Source organism: Struthio camelus, chromosome 2, assembly GCF_040807025.1.
Source record: "Struthio camelus isolate bStrCam1 chromosome 2, bStrCam1.hap1, whole genome shotgun sequence".
Lineage (NCBI taxonomy): Eukaryota > Metazoa > Chordata > Aves > Struthioniformes > Struthionidae > Struthio > Struthio camelus.
The window spans coordinates 157,562,452-157,584,581 of NC_090943.1; the positions used below are offsets into that span (position 1 = coordinate 157,562,452).

The window sequence follows — 22,130 nt, forward strand, 5'->3', positions numbered from 1 at the left end:
AAGAATAGGGACAGAGAGGTGCAGGTCTGGGGTGACCCTCTGTAGGCAAGCATTATCTCCATCCCATAGTGCATCCAGAGCCGCCATGGGGATCAGCTGTCAGACTTTGGACTGTATCTATAAGTGAAAGCACAGGCTACCTGTGAGACAGGGTGTGAGCAACCATGCTTTTACAGGAAGAGCAGCAAAGAGGGAAAACACTGATGGGCTCTGTATCCAGGGTGCGTAAGAATGGTGAAATAGAGCAAGAGAAACTCATTCATGTCCACAACTATCTAAGAAGTGTACGAATGAGTAAGAAAATCATCTCTTCCACCAAAGGGGCTTACAAGGGTGTCTAGGTAGGTATAAGCACCTGGGAAAAGATTATTGAAGAAAAGGATATTAGAAGGGTAGGGGCTAAACTCTGTGGAAAAATTATATATTCCTACCATTTGCCAGTAGCTGTTAAGAAACGTGATTGAGCTACCATCATCTCCTTTGCCCACAGGTGCTGGGGAAGCGTTGGCACATCTGATGTGGGGGAGGCAACACGTGGATCCCTGATAGCATAAAAACACGTTTTCACATTCATATGCTATACAAAACACCCCCCCAAAAGGTGAATTTCAGAGTGTTCTGTGAGCTGGGGGAAAGAAGGGGAGATCCCAGCTTGTCATATACATATTAGGTTACAGATGATAAAAAAACCTGCAGAATTTAACTTCAGGACCCAGAATTCACTCATTGCCTATTTCTAATCTGTGTCTGTGAAGGCAGTGCATATGTAGGGATCTAAATCTATTTCTTCAGAGAATACAGGAGGATATCACTGGCGCAAAAATTTCCTTTTACCTGCAGACAGCATGTAAGTGGCCGGCCTGTGAGTAAGGCGAGGCTGTAGGTGTTCTCCTTCCCTCCGAGGATTGCATCTGCAGATATCTGTTGATAAAACTAACAAACTGAATAAAGTAGAAATAACAACCTGCAGTACTTCCTAGTGAAATGAAGATTTCGATAACCTGTGTCACAAATAGCAATAATAAGCATTCCCTTCTGTTTTGAACCTTTTGGAACAAGCGTGTCCAGAATAGAAATAAATCTTTAGAGCGATAACTCAGATTGAAGAGGCTTGGGCTGTGCTGGGCTGAGGGAGGTGTACTTTCCTTCCAGGCTGAGGAAGCAGAAAGGCAAACGATGGTTAGACTGCTTCAAGCTGTTTTAATCACCTTCCTTCTGCATTTCAGTGTGTCCACGCATGCATGTGTGTGTAAGCCGGTGCACGCACAGCTGTGCTTGACCCTGAGTCAGCAAGAGTGAAACCACTCACTCATCACGTGAGGAAAGATCATATCAGAGCATCAACAACAGAAAAAAAAAAAAGAAAGCCCAAAACCTCCAATCCTGCACGCTCAGCAAATTACTGTTTGGTAAGTTAGTGACGCCACTAGCAACAGGAAAGCGGCTTTCTCTTGGAGCAGGTTTATTGAGCAGATTATTGAAACCTTTTCTTTTAGAAACATTTGGCAGAGATTTCTCCATAAGCCGTGGGGACGTTTTTGCCCATATCCATTTCCAAAGGAGGAAGGAGCTTTTAAGGGGGGGGAAAAAAAACAAGTGAAAACCCACCGACTTTCCTCATGGCTGCCAAAAAGGGTCTTGAAAGAGCTTGCCTTGTGAGTGAGAGGGACGCCAAGAAGTACTCCTTAGCCCTAGACAGGTAACACAGCTCTGTGTTTACTTCGCTTCCCTTGCTTTGCCTTTGAGAGCACTATGAGACCACTAGTCTCACAGTGTGTACAGGGAACATCTTTCTCTACTTTTAAAATGTATTGTTTGATTTCCCCCTTTCCAAACTTTCTTATTAAATGTTTGATGCATTTACTAGACAGCATCCCGATGTATGTGCATCTGTGATGGATTGAACCAATCTACTGTTGAAGCGTCTCCTGCTATGTATTTTATAAGCTTAGTAGATTTATTGTAGGATGCAAAACCTCATGGATTATACCACAATTTTAGCCTGAATTATAATACTGCTATTGACACCATGTTTGATTCAAGGCTCTTTCATGGCTGAATGTCTAAATAATCTATTTCATATGAAAGAAATGTGATGGTGTTAAGGACTTGATCCTGCAAAACTTTCTTCATGTGGATAGTCTCTCAGGCTTGAAGTTGATGTACCTTTTGTGTGCCAGAGATCCAGTGAGTAAGAGCTTGCTTGAGCGAGGCAAGACCCTCTCAAAACAGCGGCTGGGCAGGCCACAGCGGATCACACCATGTGAGAACCTGAAGGCACATATTCTTAGCGGTATTAAAGGTGGCAATTAAATGGCAATATATTGTAGTTTGAGTTCAAAACGTGTAAATTTCTATCAGGAAATAGTTTTACAGTCAGACTTCTTTTCATTCTTCCTCTTGTCTCAGACCAGCAAGTATTTTTTAAAGAAAATAGCTGCTCAAATACAGCTTAGCACCCCTTGACATTTCCATTATCTCACTGGTTTTCAGGTTATTTATTGCTTGGCTCTCTTAAAATGCGTGGGACAGAAACTTGGCATAAACACTGTCAGCTCTAATGGAAATCCATCTCTCCGTGTTCTTATACTGGGGTCAGTGCCATCATATTTTACTCATTTGAGTGTCTAGGTTATGATTTTAATATTACTGCATGGCTCCATAAATATACATGACACTGTCTAAAATGGCTTTTGTGGTAATATTTATATTTTAAAAAGATACTATATGATTCTGCAATTCATTTTTCTTACTGAAGAATTTCAGTGCTTTTTAGATAGTCTGCAATGAAGCTGATAGTCAGCTTCAGCGGGTGAGACGCTTCGGCCCTTTGCCATCTCTGGCCTGACGAACATCTCCGGACAAGGTCTTTGCACAAAGTGCGGTAGGGTGCCCTGAAACAGAAACTACTGAGGATAAACATTAGGCTGCCTTTCGAGGAACCCCTCTGCTTCCCAGGAACCTTGGAAAGAGGGAATATCCCCAGTGAGAACATAGTTGGGGTGCAGCTTCAGGGGCAGGACCGAAGCCTGTAATTCCCACCCGTCACAGGTAGCTGATCCCCCATCTGACATCTGACTCACCTTCTGGAGGAATCTATTTTCTGGTTTAGGATTAATGTTAGTTGGGGTGGGTACATACGGACCTGTTGTGGCAGATATGCGTTAACAGCCCCAAAGCTTGAAGGCCAGTATCAGGAGGACTCCATAACAGATGTCCTTGAGAGGGCTGAATTATGCCAGTGGTAACAGAGCTCCCCAGGAGGAGGAAGACACTACAGGCATGTGCCATTTGTGCTGCACCTCCTCTTGTTTTTTTGCCAGGTGAAGTTTTATTAAATGCAAGATCAAATTACTCTGTCTCAGCAGTAACCAGAAACCTTGCAGAAACAATGTCTCCGTTCTGCTGTTAAGCATTAGCAGTTCACAAGAAACCCTCATTCCGCTCCCCCTGTGTAGCCCTGCCTCGGGCTCGGTGGGTGCTGCCAGTGGCCCGGGGTCAGCCAGCCTGGGGGATGAAGACAGCCTGCCCCATGAGAAACTAGGGAGCAAGTGAGGGCTGGGAACACAACGTCTGACTTGCTTAGACCGGCTGCGTGCATAGCTTCAGGTGTCATAAACCGATCAGTCGCAATAATCTAATCTTAGCCTTTGGTATAAATTACCATGTTTTCCCAATCCCTGTGTGTAGGCTTAATGAACAGCCCTAATGCTTTCAACAGAATTTATTTTGCACACAGATTGCCTATTTCTTTGCCATTCCTCAACCTCTTTCTTTTTAATAAGTGCCGTTCTTACAATACACAGGGAATAAAATTGTTTTTATCTTAATCATGTGAGCAGGAAGTTCCTTGCACACAAGGCTGTAAGGGAGAACATTATTGTCGTGCCTAGGCTGTCTGTAGTCACTAGTGGGCTTGGATGCACTGAGGTTTCCAGTGTCAAACTTGAAATGCTTAAAAAGGGTCCTATCTCAGTTAAAGAACTGTGCTCCCTGAAAATCAGGTCAATCATAGGCTCATTGGATAATTCAGCTTAGAAGGGACCTCAGCAAGGCTCTGCAGCTGTGAGATTGGACAAGGTTACTCAGAGTTTTATTCAGTCAAGTCTTGAAAACCTCTGAGGATGGAGACTGCGCAGTCTCTCCAGGCAACCTCTTCCAATACTCATTTATTTTCCTCCTTATTTTCAGCCTGAACTGTACTTGTTTCAGCTTATGACTGTTGTTCTCATCCTCTCTCTGTGCACATCATTAAGGCTCCATCTTCTCCATAACCTCCACATAGGTACTGCTAGGTTGTTATTAGGTCCCCCTGAAGCTGCCCGTTCTCTAGGGTGAACAAGCCCTGTTCCCTCAGGGCAGGTGCTCCAGCCCCATCTTTTTGGTCCTTTTGCTGAACTTGCACCACTTTATTTGTATGAACCATAGCAGTAACAAGGTCTGAAGATGAGCGCTCAGAACCCTTTGTCTTATTCAAACAATGTTGTCTTTAAGTCATATCAAAAAGGATTCCTATCACCTATATTTAAATTATGTCTAAATTTTGGCGTCTAAGATAGTTTCCTACGTTCTTTTGACAGTCAACGGTGGGGGAGGTGAGATAAACTCTTCAGAAAATTAATCATTCATTATGTTGGTTGCCTATGCAGTCATTCAGCTAATCACTTACCAAAGCCTAGAAAACATCTTTGATCAAATTCCTGAAGTTTACACGTATGAAGATGGGCCATATGATTTCATTTCTTGCTGATAGTAGATCAGTACAAAATTGACCAGAAGTATTTAATATCCCACTGCATAAATCAGTGGATTTGCATAAGATTGTACTAAATACGCACTGACCTACATTTTGGCTTGATCCATCACTGATTTCTGCACTTCTGATTATGTGCTTTATATGGCATTACAGTGGGATTTTGAATACCATCATAGTGAAAATTTGGGCTTCTTGAACCAAGATTTTTGTTTTTATTTTACTGTAACTCAAATACAAAGACCAGAGTATAGGGAGACAGGCAGACCCAAAGCTTTAATCACCCCAAAAGTCTAAAGTTTAGAGGTACAATGGCAAATCTACCCCTTCTTCTACTTCTACTGTTGAATGTACATTATAGACATGAAGTTTTCTAACCATCTGCTAAGCCATGCTGATATCTATCCTAAATTACTGCAGACGCACTGTGACTTACAGAAGAACTGAATCTTACAAAATCCAGCCTAGCTGCGTAACAGCAAGACTCTGAAACAAAAATCAAGAGATAAAGAAGGGACACTGTTGAAAGAGAAATGTCTTCGCATAAAAAAGTTGTCTAAAAGTTGTTAGCCCAGGGTATTAATGTGACTTGTAGTTATTTCTGCCCATGACTGAAGCCTCAGGCTTGAAATTTATCCCTGTCACCAGACTCATGCCAAAGAGGAAAAAATTCAAAGAGAATCTGAGAGATGATTTCTTCCGATGCAGATTAATTTTCTCTAACAAGAGTGCAGGGAATATTTTCTTCCTTTTGTGTCTTCCTGCTGCATATATGAAAACTCTCACGGGATCAGAGAGTCCTCATCAAATGGAAGGTTTCTACCACTTCTGCCTCACAGATGTCAATGCTCAGGAAAACTTTAGGTAGTTCTTGTGACTGACGAATGGATTTAGTTGTGGGCTTTCTGGTTATGTCTCCTTCTTGCTTGCTTGCTAGCTGGCCCAGGAGTGCTCCATATCTTCAGAGACTCTGAGGCTCAGCACATCACATCCGCCTTGTCATCCCCCAAGTTCAGCGTGTTGATCGATTATTTTTGCCCTTGTGTTAGGTGACATTAGGACCCTGTAGAAAGGACTTTGCCTAGTATTGGCCATACGCCATCTCCAAAGTACAGTTATGTCCGCCTCGTCTCAGAAAGAAAATTAGAACAAACACGGTAAGAGTTAAGAAGCAGGTTCTATACGCAGAGAAAATAAATAACTAGGGCTCTAGCTCAGGAAATTGATGGTTGAGGAGATATAATAGTGAAACATAAAATCATGGATGATCTTATGAAGGTAAACAGGGCATGGTCGTTCATTATTTCTAACAGCACAAGAACTAGTTAAAATATCAGACAGTCAGCTTAAGAGTAACAAAGAATGCATTACTTTTACACAAATCAAATTTAAGCTGTGGAACTTACAACTTCCAAGTTAGCCAGGTCCATGGAAGAAAGACCCATAAAGGGCTACTAGACATAAACTCCGGTTCAGTAAGTTCCTAACCCACAGATTTGTGCATCTGGGAGAATGCATAGGGGGAAATACCATTCTGTACATGTTCCTTTCTTATACTTTTTCCTTATGTATCCCCTGGGGCTCACACCAGAGCTGGGACACTTAGCTACTTGGATCTTTGGTCTGACTCAATACAAGTACTCTTACACTGTTACGCAGAAGGAAATTTATTTACAATGGATTTATGATTACAACATATACAAGGCCAGATCCACAAAATGATACTAAATAAAATAACTATATATATATATATTCACTTTTTCTTTGTGCCCACAATACCGTGAAAGAAAAAGGAGGATTTGGACAGCTGAACTGCAAACAGGGTCCTAAAGGATTTGGATATATTTAAGATCAGAATAATGTCAGCTGAAATCAGTGGTGTCTGTATAAAGGAGGTGACTGCAGCTGTGAAAAATTTTCTCTGAAGGCATTTTCATTATTCTTTCAGGCACCAAAAAGTTACTGTTATCCTTTGTGAAGGAGGAGCTCTCCTGTGGGAAGTGGAGTGATTCTACATTTTGCTCTCTTTTACTGGGGGTCTCATAATGGTTTAGGAGGAAGGTGATTATTCCCATCAGCTCGCAGATCAAGACACTCCACAGATCAAATGAAAACAAACAAAAGGAAGCTGTAACCAAAACTCCTGTTAATGATTTGTGTGGAAACCTGCGTCCTATATTCACATTTTCTGCTTCCCTCCTTCCAGGCATGACTCGCTCGGTGCCTTTCTGTGACGTTCCACCTGACTATCTTTTTTGCAAACGAAAGAGAATCTGAAATGGAGGAAAGATTATTTTTTAATCTGCTACTCTGTTTGCAATGTGCTGGTGCAGAGATCTGAGGCTCAAAGGCTACGTCTTGCTCTGACACACACACAGGAGGGGTTTATGGTTTGACAGAGCTGATCTCTGCACCTTAAGCTTTTGATTCCACACATTTATAAAGCTGTCTCTCAGATTCTTTTAATTAGCGGCAGGCTGCTCTTACAAGAAAAAAAGTGGTTACGCAGAGGAGCTAGCAGGAGTCTTCCTAACTCAATGGGCCAGATGCTACTTTTTCTTACCCTGTGGAGTTCAAAGGGAGCAGTGAATACTCATCACCTCTGATGACCGGGCCACTTCTACTGAGGCACTCGTTAGAAAAATGTGACATTTGCCGCTTTGTGATGTCTGTGTTTGCATCTGCATCTGCTCAATGAGATCTGTGGAAAAGTGCTTTCCTCCCCCTCAGTGATGTTCAGAGGTTTAGTTAGCTGACAGATAGCCTCGGAGATTAAAAAAAGGCAGAGGGGAATCAGAAAGTGACCCATTTTGTTAAAAGCAAGAAAAGGATATGGGTGGCTCAGAAATCTACAGGGGTAATTTTGGCATCCCTGCCCTAACAGGCTGTTGAGCTGATCATGACTCATGTCTTTTAGATGATTTTAACATTCAATGAAAGCTAATGAAAACTGAGTTAAAGGGAAATTAATTTTACATGCAAAGTATAGAAGAGCACTGGAACTTAACTCCAGAGAGGGATCACAAGAAAGAAAAACTTGCATGCCCTAATCTCCAGGGGACAGTGAGAAAACGACAACATTTAATTCAGCCATCTGGAAGGAATCAATTTGTGGTACCTTCTGAGTCTAATGCATCAGCAAAATGTTGTATGTAAGTGACACAGGGCACATGAGGAGCCCGATAAATATAAAAATAGCTTAACTGGAGGAATCCTGGAGAGGGACTGGCTAACAGGGACCCAGGCTGCCAGGTGGGCAGCCCACTCCTCAGGCACCTCAGCACCAATGTGTTTGTTTTCATGGGGAAAATAAAGCAAAACACTGACAAAAAGCCTAAGGAAATTCCATATCTCCAGGCACTGGGCATTAAATCCGATCAGTTGCTCTTTCACACAAGCTCCACAGAAGCATGCACAGGGAATCAGTCGTCTCAGTTAAGTAAACAGAGACCACATGCTAAGCTGCTAGGAAAACAAGCTGACTCAGGGGAACGTGTTGAATCCTTGGAACATCTCAAAAATATTTACAAAACCAAATCTACATGGATTATGTACCGTTCCAGGGCTTGGCTGCCAAGGAAACGAAGAAAATTCTGGTAATGGGGTGGCCAGCTTTTCTCCTTGCGCCAGCTCCTCCTCAGTGCTAACGAATTAAAAGCGGACCACAAAAGGGGACCAGGCATCCACAGCTTTGGGGTACCTTTGCCTCCTGCCCATCAGCAGGGCCAGGGTTGCAGAGCAAAGCCCAGTCTGCGAGCAGCATGAGGCTCTCCTTCCTCCCCTCACCCTCTGTGCACGGGCAGCTGCAGCTCACTCAGACTACCCACAAAGGGTAGCCGGAAAGGCTGATGATTTCCATGCAATTTTTGTCTTTGACACAAACGATGCAGACTGGCAGCCACTGGCATGGTTGCTTTCCGGTGAGATCTTTCTTACCCTACTTTTTCATAAGCAGTGCAGAAACGACTCAGAAAGTCACTAAAATTTCCCCAGAGCGCAGGTCTCCTTAACACATCTGCAGAAATGGCTCCTCCCCGTCCCAAAGAAAAGTCCTCAATACACTGACTGCAGAAAGAGGCTGTTATTACTGGGTGCAGCTAAACCCAACGCACAGCATGCCTCCAGGCTAATTTCAGACTTTGAAACAGCAGCGGTGTTCGTTACATTCCCAGATAGACTTGTGGATTACGACCCAGCACACGCAGACCACAGAGAGCTATAACATGTGATTGTATGAACATTACATATGTGCATTTGGGCAAAATTTGCCTCTCCCTACCACAGTGCACTCCCACAAGTCTTGATGCAGGGGAGGGTGTGTTTTACTGCCGGGGTTATTGCATCAGCAGCAGCTGCAGCAACAAATGTTGTAGCTGGAGTGACAGAATAGTTTTCATTCAAGCCTCCTGGGCCAGGGTTTTGGATTTCTTTCCATGTGAGCTCTTTGCTCAGAGATAAGGAGGACCAACATTGCTTATGAAGCCACCTTTGGCCCCCTGGAATAAACTGGAGGAGTCTCTGGGATGCCCAGTGAGAGAATCTAGACGTAACGGTCATCAGCTGCTCAGGCAGCTAAAATGCAATGTGCTCATTGCGTTGTCCCCTATTCTCTATGCGGGAGCTCCGAGAAGGACAGCACTGAGGTTTTGTGGCAGATCAGATTCGTCTGGGAAATCACCTTGTGATGGGGGGGTGCTCAAAGAGCCAGCTCTGCTGAACTTCAGTCCTTTTTATGAAATCAGTGGCATAAAGGGATCAGCATACCATGGGGAATTGATTTCCTTGATTTTCTAAATCAAACCCATTGAAACTTTTGAGCTAGCATTTTCTATGGAAAATGGCTGGAAGATAGATAGCTTTGCATGAAATTGGAAATTTGAGATAAAATAGTTCTGCACACAAAGAGAGGAGAGAAATCTCTTTGGTCAATTATATTTGAGAATATGATTTTTTTTAAATAGTCTTCCTGACAGAGCTGGAGGGAATAAAAAACTCCAAATTCCTATGGAATCGTCCTCCTGTAATGCTGAATATAGTGTGTATTCGCCAGAGGTATGACTTTCTGAAAATCATACGCTGCGCAGTCAGATTCTTTTCTTTTTTGACTCCTTTTTCATTACGTGTACAAACCACCCTAAGAAAGTTACCCTGTGCTTTGTTAATTGCTATATGACATAGGACAGACCAAAGAATCGGCAATTACAGCCAGAGTGATCATTTCATGTGCAGCTCAGTCCTTGGGGCCTCTGGCTGCAGAGTCCTGCCTGTGTGAGCAAAACTCTTCAATGAAATGTTCTGCTGTTCCCAGTGCTGCTTTTATCCTACAAAAGCATTAATTATCAAGTTACAGGAGCTGCAGGGTTAGACGCCCAAATAACCACGTATTTTTTTTTTCTTTTTTAACTTTCTGTTCCTTTCAATCCCATAGGATGAACCGGCATCAGAAGAATTTAAATGAAGAGAGGCAGCAGCAGGAAACAGAAGATACTGAAGCTAATCCAGCGTATCACTGTCACAGCAACTCACAGGCCTGTGAGAACAGAAAAAGGGAACAGCATCAAGCCAGGCAGAAGCTCTGTGCAGCATCAGTAATTTGCATTTTCTTCATGATCGCTGAGATTACAGGGGAGTATTTATGCTTGAACAGACCCAGTGTTTCATGACCAGGGATTGTGCGTTTTGTTCTCGAGCACGGCTGTAGTCACGCTCTTTTGCACTCACACCTATCCTACCACATTCAGGGTATTTTTGGGGGCTCTTTCTTAGAACACTGTGTTTTGCTTTGTCCCACTGATCTGATCTGAGCTTGACTTCTGTGATATTTATACACACCTAGTAGTTCTCGGCACTTTAATTCCCCCTTCCCCATCCTGAGGTAATGTAAGGAATGAGGAACTCACGGGGTTTTGCCACATGTGTCCCTGGGATGTAATAAAAATCAGCCGGGAAGGCCTCTGAAACTCATGTTTTCCTATACTCAGTGCCCCTGGAGCCCCATGAAAATGAAATAGAGAGGCTCTATCTTACGCACAGGTGAGAAGTGCAGGCACTGAAAGAGTCACTGCATTTCTGTCTTCCCTCCAGGCCACCAAGCTGAGCAGGAATACCTCTCTTCAACTCTTCCCTCCCACGCGCTTCATCTGCATCAAGCCCAGCTGTTTGTAGGTCACGTGCGTCTCGCCCGTGAAAACTGGTGCATGCCGCTAATCTCCGTGCAGTAATTTCCAATGCCAGAAGTAATGCATTATTAACAAAACCATATAATCAGTGGGCTTAAGTTTGGTGAAGGCGGCAATACTAGACGATAATTGGAAGGATAGATGACATGTTAACTAAATGTTTCATTTTGCTTAATGAATCAAACAGCTTTTTTGCAGTGACAGCTTAAGTAACAGGCTTGAAGACCATTTTGCTTCAGACCATTAAACTTTGACAAACCAGTTATTAACTGCAGTTACAGACAGCAGTCTGTGGAGATTTTTTGTAATTATGAAGCATACATTTCATTTTTTTAATCATTAGGCTAGACAGCATGTGCCTGATGATTGACCACTGAGTGACTGACAATTTCTGCTGCTTTGTGGCATACAAAGCTATAAACAGCCATTGTGAGTAATAATAAGTCATAAAGGCCACTTGTTGGGAGTGCTGATACAAAGCAATAACGCATGTAACTATTACACAGGCTTTACTCTTGAAAGCAAAGAACATGTTCTCCTTCCTGCTCTTAAGGGCAAATAGCTTCTGCAGGCATTATTATGCTAAATAGAAGAAAAGAGGCTGCGGTGATGCTCAGAGAGGTTGAAAAGCTGTGTTTCTTTGAATCCCTGGATCTCTGATGTAATTTTTGCTCAAACCATGTGTGCTGGCCCTCGTTGCTCTCCCAAAAGGGGTGCTGTTGGCTGAGTCTGATACACCAGTGTCACTGAAAGACTTTTATCTGCTGGTCTTCTAATGCAGATCCATGATAAACTCCATAAATTTGGAGATATCAGTCAAACTGATTGCACTGCGTATGCATCCCAGATATAAAAGCACTAGAATAAGAGACACATCCAGCATGTGTCATCATGTCAAAAAGAAATACAAAGGCTTGACCAGGCTGCTAGGATAAGCACACTGAGACCTCAGATACTCACCTAAGGCATCAATAATACCAGCAATACATAAAATAATCATTTGCCGACACCTTTCAAAGACAGCAGGCTAGAAGCAAGCTTTTGTAATATTGACTCAAGGAACATAGAAATAAGGTATCTAAAAAGCAATAGGCTTTGCAGGCGGCTTGCGCTCTGCATATTTGTTTGCTGAAAGATAGCTGGTGTCTTGCTTATCACCTGTGCAATGTTAGACAAGCCCTCTGCTGTGTAAAATAGGTTCCTACTTGGGAAACAGCTACCCTGCGAACAGTGAAACTCTAGGACCTGTGTGGTGACCTTCCTGTAAATGCTGTGGGTTCTGCTCATGTTTTAAGTAATCCCCATTCTGTTGAATTTTTCATTTTACCACAAAGAATGAGATGTCACAAAATTCTGCAGTCCTGACTACTCCCTTTCAAGGAGCAGTAAATGGAATATATAGGGATGTAATAGGGAAAAAAAAAGTGCCTTGTATGTGCAACATGCATGCTACTGTAGTTGCAAATTATACAATATTAGGAATTGTAATCTAAAAACTGTGTATGGGAGGAAATAAACTAAGACAGTTCATCCTGCTGGCATGAAGACTTTATTTCTATAAAGAAATAGGAGATGTATCTATATTTCCCCTTGGCAGTGATATCTGGCCAAAAGGTTTGAATGAGGCATTTTAATTTTTATGGTGTTTTCCATGATTCATTGATTCTCACATGTGTTGCGGTCAAGAGAAAAAGGTGAGCAGAGATTAATTAGATGATTGGAGAAAGACAGAAATATATTGGAATATATTAAAGAACACAGAAACGGAATGTTTTAACTCTATCATTTCACACAATCTCATACTTTACATTGCGATGAAAAGATTCCCCTGCTATAACAAATCGGCAGGACAGCTTTCTGCCTGTGGTCCTTGTCTCCCCTTGCAGCCAGTGGCAGCTGAGGTAGTTTAGAGCAATCTTTAATTTCTTTGGATTTGCCTTCGGGCCTGAGACGTGACTAGAAGAATTTGGCAAATAAATGATATTTGAATTACTAGTTAAAAGCAATGTCATTTCAGATAGCTAAAATATTTTTTTTCCTTTCAGAATTCTCATGAAATCAAATCCCCCCAAAATTAAATGACATTCAGCCACATTTTTCCAGTGCCAATAGCAAAATTAAATCATGCATTACAGATGCAAAATGATAGATTTAGTCCTGCAAACAGAACATTTTTCTCCACTGCCTTACCAGAATGACTGATTGTATATCAGAAATCTTCTGTTGGAATCTTTCCTTTTAATATTATTTTAATTTTGGCTGTACCAAATAAATAGTCTGGCATCCAACCATCCAAAAATCAAGAACATATATATTTTCATGTTACAAATGCTGAACCCCATAAGCTAAGGCTCTGAGTTTTCATGCATACATACGAATACCAACAATCTGTGAAGGGATAGTGGAAGGATGCTGGAAATGTGATCCCTAACATTGGTTTCCATCCAGAAATCTGGTATTAAAATTTTCCTTTCCCACTCTAATAGTAATGTAACAACACTAATGAGTCACAGCTCTTATCATCCTTAGGACATTCTCTCAGGTATGTATCTTGGATAACGACATGTATCGTGTTTCTTTCTGTTAATTCTTACATTTCACTACATGAATGAGATGATAGATACAAAATGAAACGTTTTATGAAAAGTTTTGAGTAAGCTATATGGTCACTGAAAATTAGATGTTTCCTTCAATTTACAGCAAATCAGGTCTTGAGTTTGATCTAGTCGAGTCAATCTTCTGATAGGAGTCATTATAAGTACATTTATTTTACATAGGTGGACAGATTGCTGGAAGTCTGGCTGTGATCACCGATGCAGCACACATCCTAGTTGACTTGACAAGCTTCCTGATCAGCCTCTTCTCACTCTGGCTAGCATCTAAAGCTCCTACAAAGCAGTTAACTTTTGGATGGCACAGAGCAGGTAGAAAATGTGTTATCGTATGGACATGTGAAATGGGAAAGGCAATCCGTCATAGCCAGGCACTGGAAAATAGGCTAATGTCCAACACTGGTGTGCAGAAATGGAAAAGGAGTGTACTAATGTTCTCAAAGTTCCCAGGACACATCACAGACATAGTAAACAAGCAAGCTTCAAAAAGGAAAAGAGCATGGGCCTCACTTATCCACAAACATGGTTTTCAATTCATTATTTAATATAGTTTTGAGCTGGTTGTAGCTTTGGCTGTTATAAAAGCAACTTTCCTCAGCGATCTGAGCGTGCACAGGACTCTAAAATGACTGTAGACCCCTATGCACTTGAACTGAGGACTCACAGTCCTCAGAAAAATGCTTCAAGGCTATTAAATATAATAGTCCAGAAGCAGCTTCTTGCCCAGGACATCTGCAAACCAAGGTTGCTAGTAGCTGCAGGACGTACCAGGGAAGACGCATGCCGTACTCATTCTGCCTTTATACTGCTTCATAAGAATATTCTATCGGCACTGCTGGAAACAGGCTACTGGATGAGAGAGACGTTTAGTGTCATTGAAGCATGAATGGTATAATGTTTCAACACATGGCTGAATAACTCAGACCTAGCAAATTACCATCAGTTGATCCATAGAAACTATTTGTGCCTATGCCCCCTTGGTCTGAAAAGAGAAGGAGAAACCTCTCTTGGTGGCTATGAGATGTCAGACTGATTCAGCCATCTCATGTCACCTCATCTTCCCCTTAGACTCTCAGCCATGTTAGTTTTTTCTCTTCTCTTCTCTTCTCTTCTCTTCTCTTCTCTTCTCTTCTCTTCTCTTCTCTTCTCTTCTCTTCTCTTCTCTTCTCTTCTCTTCTCTTCTCTTCTCTTTTCTTATTGAAGTGCAGAACTTTTAAACCCATAATTTATTGTCTTTTTATCCTGCTGGCGAAGACAGCACTGCATCAAAAAATCAAATGTCAGTGGTTATTTAATTTCATTCCATGATAGTTATCCTATTTCTCGCTTATTTCTCCAGCTATATCTCCAGTTTAAAATGCAGGTGGGTGCCCAAAGAGAGTAGCTGAGAGTAGCCAGGTGGGCAACAGAATCACTGTGAGCTGACTACCAATGTCTTGCAGCTGCAGCCCTCCACGACAGTGAAAGACACTTTTTCCTTGCTTTTCTCGGATGAATACATACTGTTTGTCATGCAAAGATTTGGCCTGACAGACCTCAGATTTAGCTGAGGAAGCAGACTGTGTAGAAGTCAAGATGATATTCAACACAATCCTTTGGCTATGTAGCTACTTTTAACAACATGATTTGAAACACAGTATTGAATGAGACTTATAGTATAAGCCAGAACTACTTCCAGGTAGGACAGTTCTGTTTAACTTTAGTTTTTTGTCTCTATTATGATTGGAAATTTCCCAGGTAATCGAATACTATAGCATGCTGTGCTCTATTAGAGCTAGTACTCTGAAGAAACTTGACTGTGAACATTTTAAGTACAATATTTATTACTGTTGAACTGGTCTATCAGCTTAGCTAAACTTTTGCTAAGACGCAATACTGAAAAATCTGTATTTTCACCGAGGCTGGTTAAAGATGACCTCTAACTGATCCAGTGATGAAGTACACACACACACGCACGCACACACATGCACATAAATACACATAGATGTTCACAAAAACTGTTAGCTCATTTTCTTTCTTTCTGAAAACTTTCGTTTTCATTGATATTGTCTCAGTTCTGCTCATAAAGTGCCACGTTTACCCATTCAAGTCACATGGCAATTACTAGTCATACATCCTATTAAAAACATTCTGCAATTTCGTATGAACATCTCCAGATCTCACCTTTGGCAGTGCAATAAAAGGTGGCCTTGGGGACAGTGGATATATTTGAGCCCAGCTCAGAGCCAATAGAGACAAAATTGAATTTTGCTGCCCTTGGGACAAAAAAAAAAAAAAAAACCCTTCTTTTGTTCTCGTCACCGCTAGTGGTAAAAAATGATTTTGTGGCACTGGCAGGATGAGTCCCAGGAGAGAGGAGGGGGAGGTTTTACTGGCATGGCCTTGTTAGGGATTGTTAGCCACCTTCTGAAGTGTAAAGTGTGGAGAAGTGTGCAGAAGTAGTGGAGATTATGGAGGCGGATTGTGTCTTCCAGCATGTCCGAACGAGCAGCGTCTCTCTCCCTCCCTCCAACCCCTGTCCTGGTGATGAAGGTAATCTCACTGGGGGAGAAGGCCTAGTTCCTGGTGGACTTCACACCACGCTGGCAGAGCAAGTGTGTAAGGTGTAAAGAAATTGCCCTTCATCCCAGCCTTCTCCAAGTTTCTCCTTCCCATTGCTGCTCCTTTTTCTCCTCCTAAAACTCCCCAAATCATCTTTTCATCTCTCCCTTTTCTCCAAATGCTCCAGGAACTCAAAACTGTGAAAGGGACAAGAGTAGGAGCAGGTAGATTGCGGTTACTCTAAAACATGCGTAGGATCTCCCTGGGCAGCCACTGGATTTACCTGGTACTAGACAAGGTTGTAGCCCATTTTTTGTGAATATCAAGGCTGACAACGCAAAAATAATTCTCCTGGCTCGCAAAACTCACAAACCTGGAAGCATTTGTATCAGTCCCTTAAAATCCCTTGCATTTCTGTTATGACTCCTGTTAAAATCAGATTTTTTTAATGCCTAGAAATTCTGGGAGCTTTGATGTCTGTGATAATCATTTGGATGGTGACTGGTGTGTTGACATATTTGGCTGGCATGAGGCTGCTACACCCAGATTACGATATTGATGCTACAGTGATGCTCATTACCTCTGCTTGCGCCGTGCTGGCCAACATCCTGTAAGTTGCCTTGCTTTCTGAGGAGCTGCGATTTACACACTCACAGTCTTGTAGTCTGTCTGTCAGTCTCTGTAAACTCTCTCGGATAACTTTTGAAACTTGACCTGCTTGTATATTTCAATAGCAAATGATGGAGAGAAATTGGCCTCAAAAATATTAAGCCTTTAAAAGTTTCCTGAGAATATCGTATAGGTGGGCCTACTCCCCACCAAAGCTTGCAGTTACTGTCCTCCTTTCTGGTAGCTGCCACTCTGGAAAGGGTCATTATGAGTGCACAATCCCTAGGAAAAGATTAATTTTCATCTCACTTTTATTAGACATCAGAAAATCCAAGAACGTCACAAAAATGAGGCCTCATTAATTCTCCTGCTCACAGAATTTCTTATTTGTATGTGAAATACAGAAACACCTAGGAATTGTCTGCTTAGCCAGTCTATATTTTTACCTGATGTGCCTGATTTTAATACTCTGCATTCAGAAGCAAGAAAGATGATGATGTGTGTGACACCACTGCTTTTGGTGATGCAATAACCTCCCCGATATTTCCAGCATCACTTGCATCTCTTGCAGGCTAAGTCTGATTCTGCTCCAGACTGGACACGGGCACAGTCACGGGTCACCAGCTAACGAACATGCATCACGTCCTCGAGAAAAGTCATCTCTGAGTAATGCCAGTCTGAGGGCAGCTTTTGTGCACGCTGTTGGAGATTTATTCCAGAGTATTAGTGTGCTAATTAGCGCACTTATCATTTTCTTTAAGGTTAGTTTTATTAGTTCACTTGCCTTCCTTGCAATTAAGGATAACAGTTATTTTTATAGCATTGTGACACTAGATACCATGTAAATATTTTGTCTGTCTTAATGATATACGTTATAATTTAGTCAATTATGTTCATTCCTGGGAACTGAAATGACTACTGAGAGTTTAATACTTGCATCTTGATGCTTAAACTATAAGTAGGATATTTTATGTCTCTCCCCTTCCTCATCTGAAGTGCCTTGATTCCTGCTAAGTTTCTCTAACTGGCAGAGAAGGCCATTACTGATTCTGTACTAGATGAATTTTTTCTTTGAGATTAACTAATTATAGATGACTGCAACCAACAAGAATGAAATTAACAAAGTGATATGTTTATATTTTTTAGCCAGAGTACAAAATAGCTGATCCAATCTGCACGTTTGTGTTTTCCGTCTTTGTTTTGGCAACCACCATCACCATTTTAAGGGATATTTTAACTGTGCTAATGGAAGGTAGGACCTGATTCCAGAATCAATACAATCATATTTTGTTCTCTCTCTCTCTCTCCATAACATTTATATTCACTGACAAAAGTATAATAGCACACTTCTATATCAGTTTCCGATATTCTCACAATTCTGCTCATGCTTTAATCCAAATTACACCTTTAATCAAAACTATTTTCTATCATTTCATTGGAAGCCTTATATACATATTCCAGTTTTCATGAAATCCGACTTTTTGCTAATGAAACTCCAATGCCTTCCTACTAACTTGCTTTTGTTTGTAATATGCATAACACTACTTCTTATCACTTCTTTGGCACATGAGACGTCTACTTGCTTTGTTCATTGTGTAATTCCTGTAATCATGTGAAATACAAGTCTTGGCTAAAAAGACCAAAGAAAAGAAAAAGATTATGATTTGAGCTGTATCTGTGAAATAGGCTGAGTACAACAGCAAATGTTTAAAAGACTTTTAGTTATACTAGTCCAGAAAAGCAAGCAGATGGAGCTTTCTAGTCACGTCCAGGTGCAAGGTAATAAGCAATTCTAAGCACAATAGCATTAAGGCAGCAAGTACAACTGGATTTAGTAATATTTCATACTGTCAGCTTTGAACATCTGATTTGCAAGGCTGACCGATTTGAGCAGTCATAGATATGTGGTTTTGCCCTCCTTAGGCTGAATAGTACAATTCAACTTTTGTTTCAGCTGTGAAGACATAGGCCTTAAAGGCAAAAGTAGCTGTAACGATGTAGATTTTGAATCAGTGCAAGTCACAGAGCATAACTGTCTCCATGGCTGTTTACTTCTCTCTTTCACTTTGCACATATTTCTCTTTCAGGGAAGAAAATTTCCAGTATTGTTTTACAGTAAAGCTTTATTCTAGGACTGTTTTGTTTTCACGTATCATGAGATAAAATATATATTTGTGTAGAAAAGTACCTAGACAGAATGTAGCAACTAGCTGCATCTTGACTTCTGAAAAATCAGAGGATCTCTTGGTTCCTCAAAAGACCAAACTACCAGCAAAGCCTGGCACTCACTGAGATGTAGGGATCTCTTTCCTGGAGCAGTGATTCCCAATTTCTCTAAGCAGTGATCACACGTGAAAATTGGCAAAGCTCTGTTCCCCGCTGTGACAAGCCCCTTTTATGCTGTCTTTCTGGGGAGGTGTCTGAAGCTAATTTCCTAACTCCCATGTAGTATATTTCTGGCCCTAATTTTCTAAAGAGAAGTGAGATATTGGAGCAGTGTAGGAGCTTATATCTGTGACGTGTCATACGGGCACTGACTGTTCAGGAATTTCTCTAAAGACCATATGCATATCATTCTTGTAATAAACTGATAGGGCAAAGCACACAATACTGAGATCATTAACGCAAATAGTATAAATAAAGAGCACCTATAGTATGAAAGGACCAATTAATCAATATTGGGTTCATTGTTATTGCGCTTGGTAACTGGTGACATTAGAAATATTTTTCGGTTTACTGATATAAGTGAAGCATGATGGGCATAGCTGTTCAAGTAGACATGGAGATTCACTTCCAAACTTCCACGTTTTCAGTCTAGGGCAGATCTGTAGTTAAATCCCTTGGTCAAATTTGGATCTAGGTTCAACTCTAAATTTCATATTGCAACCAGCCCTATCATAAGTGTCCCCACTCTGGTTGAAGGTCATCACCACCATCATCTTTTGTAAGAAGTCTCACCTAGGAAAACAATCACTGATCTACTAATTAATTAAGCCTGAGATCTAATCTCATCTCGTCTAAGATTTTCAAGCTATTTTAATCTTCATTTTTGCCTTTCTCTCTCTTTTAAACAGATGCTTTTCTACCCTGTACATGTATTGAGGACAGAATCCCTCAGAGATGCTCTTGTGATGTCATAGTATCTGCACTCATAAAAGATGTTGATGCAAAACCATGAAATGATTTGGCTAAACAATTCACTTCCATATGTAAACTGGACCCTCAAAATATCTCCCTGAGACATAGTTGCATCCCATTCTTCCATGGAGCACTGTAAAACCAGGGATAGAATTAAATATCATAGTGAACTCTAAAATAGAACTGCTGTCCATAGTTTAGAATATTTTAATAAGAAAAAAAATACATGCAAATGAATAAAGGTTAATGATGCTTTTTCTCCAACGATCATAATTCTTATATCTTCAAATTGTGGGGTTTTTTTTTGTTCAATCTCTCCTTTTAAGGAACAACAAAAGGACTTATTTATGATTCAGTGAAAGCAAGAATTTTAGCAGTTGAAAAAGTGGAGTCTATTCACAACCTTCATCTTTGGTCTCTGACAATGAATCAAACTATTCTATCTGCTCATGTTGCTGCAGGTCAGTAAATTTCTGTAAGCAGGCAGTAAGTATTCAGCTGCTGCAAGGTAAAGTTTCTTCTGTCTCTTCTGATTGGGATACTACTGACTGTTGCTTGTTAAAATAAATGTTATTATTTTGTTTGAAAAATAATTTTAAAAAGGCTTTTAGATCCTCCTCCCTGAAATCTTACTAGGACAACAGGGGCCTGTACTTAGTTACATAATTGGAAAACAGCAGAAGCTATGTAACAAGAAGATAAATTGCAGGATATTTTAAATAAATTAGAAGAATTAGATCCAGACTGGATTTTTCTCACACAAGCAATATCAAATAGATTTTAGAGTGGAATTGTCATTTGTGAAAACTGCTGATCACTACAATAATAACTGACATGGCAAATCTGTATTCCTGATGCCTCGCCAGCTATAAAACAGTCTTTAAAACATAGCTGGGAACACAGAAGTAACTCCAGAGGAACAGTTCATCTTAATAAACATCTTTTAAATGTAGTCCTTATCCCTGTTGACAAATGATCCACTACCTAGGGTAATTTTCTTGTTTATCTGTTTACTTTTTGAAAGTCATACATGTTATGGTTTATGTGAGAAAAAAACTCCACCTGTGTTTGGCCAAGAACAAGTTCACAGGCAAAGTCCTCCATGGAGTCCCATTTTCCAAACAGAGCTGGTCTGTCTGTCATTCAAATCAGTTGGCACTGTTGCTACTCCCTGAATGTATGAACTAATCTCTATTAAATATTTCTGCTTTCCTCTAGAAAATATTTTCTGCCAAACTGAATTTCTTTGGTGATTAAATTTTGCTCAACTCTTGCCAAAATTGAATATTTTCATCACATTTGAATGAATAAACCTTTGCAGACACGCAAGTTCCTGAAAAGAGGATAAAAGGGACAGGAACACTTTTCAAAATACACTTCTCTTTAGAAGTTACCAGGCTGTTTGCAAATAATTTCTCTCAATAATTACCTATCTTTCTTTGAAGTATTGTGTGTTATGCAACTTGATTATTTTCTGCTTGCTATCTATAGTGGACACAGCGGACAAGCAGAAGATTTTGAAAGATATTACCCAAGCCCTGTTTGAGCACTATAGCTTCCACTCCATCACCATTCAGATTGAATCAGAAGAGGATCAGAAACCAGACTGTGTCTTCTGTCAGGAGCCCAGGGATTAAAGGAAGCAGCATGCTATGTGAAATATTCATCATCACTCTTTCAGGTCAATGGAGTGAATATGTGCTAGTTGCATGTAATTGATTAACAACAAAGAGTAATTAACTTGACTAAAAAGCCTACCACTGAGAGCAGTCTGTGCACCTTTGTTTGTTGGTACCATCTACCAGGGGAAAACAAATATCAGGTCCATTCATCAGCTAGATTACCTGCCCATCAATGGTTGCCTTCAATTGCAAGAGAAAGCATCTAAATTAGTCTTGACTAGCTATGACAGACCGGCACTAAAGCAGTGGTTAAGAGTGACTGTTTGTAATCACAGGTAACAAAAAACTAATCAACCTTCAAATTACCAGCAGACTAATTACCACAAAATGAGGGGCTGAAATGTAAGTCTGGTATTAGCAAAACTTAACTCCCTTACTCAGGATAAAGGAGAAAATTTAAGCGAGCAGGAGGGATGAAGACAGTAAGAAGAGATCTGGGAAAGAAAGAGATGGTGACGTGCACTTTCTCTGCCTTCCGGCAGATACTCTTCCTCTTGCATATTAAGGGAAGTATGAGATATGCACCACATTCGGTAACATAGATCTCAAGGGGATTCATTCCATTTACATTTGGCAAATACATATATTTTTTGTTTTTCAGATAGTCCTCTGTTTT

The 22,130-nt window shown here is 40.9% G+C and overlaps 1 protein-coding gene across 1 annotated transcript; it reads left to right on the top strand.

The window, feature by feature from the left end:
• Window positions 1–1,516: 1,516 nt before the first annotated feature.
• SLC30A8 (solute carrier family 30 member 8) lies at window positions 1,517–21,469 on the top strand. The gene is made up of 8 exons (XM_068933844.1): window positions 1,517–1,699; window positions 10,182–10,405; window positions 13,710–13,856; window positions 16,542–16,695; window positions 17,266–17,455; window positions 17,841–17,946; window positions 20,159–20,293; window positions 21,324–21,469. Exons 1-8 carry the CDS (start codon window positions 1,620–1,622, stop codon window positions 21,467–21,469), a joined length of 1,182 nt encoding a protein of 393 aa, XP_068789945.1. The 5' UTR covers window positions 1,517–1,619.
• The last annotated feature ends 661 nt before the right edge of the window (window positions 21,470–22,130 follow it).

What these genes read in the sequence shown, in the direction of transcription:
- SLC30A8 (XM_068933844.1), top strand. Translation starts at nt 1,620, where the DNA reads ATGGCTGCCAAAAAGGGTCTTGAAAGAGCTTGCCTTGTGAGTGAGAGG. An exon ending in TTTATGCTTGAACAGACCCA is followed by an intron (nt 10,406 to 13,709) that starts GTGTTTCATGAC and finishes TATTTTACATAG; the next exon opens with GTGGACAGATTGCTGGAAGT. An exon ending in ATCTGCTCATGTTGCTGCAG is followed by an intron (nt 20,294 to 21,323) that starts GTCAGTAAATTT and finishes TGCTATCTATAG; the next exon opens with TGGACACAGCGGACAAGCAG.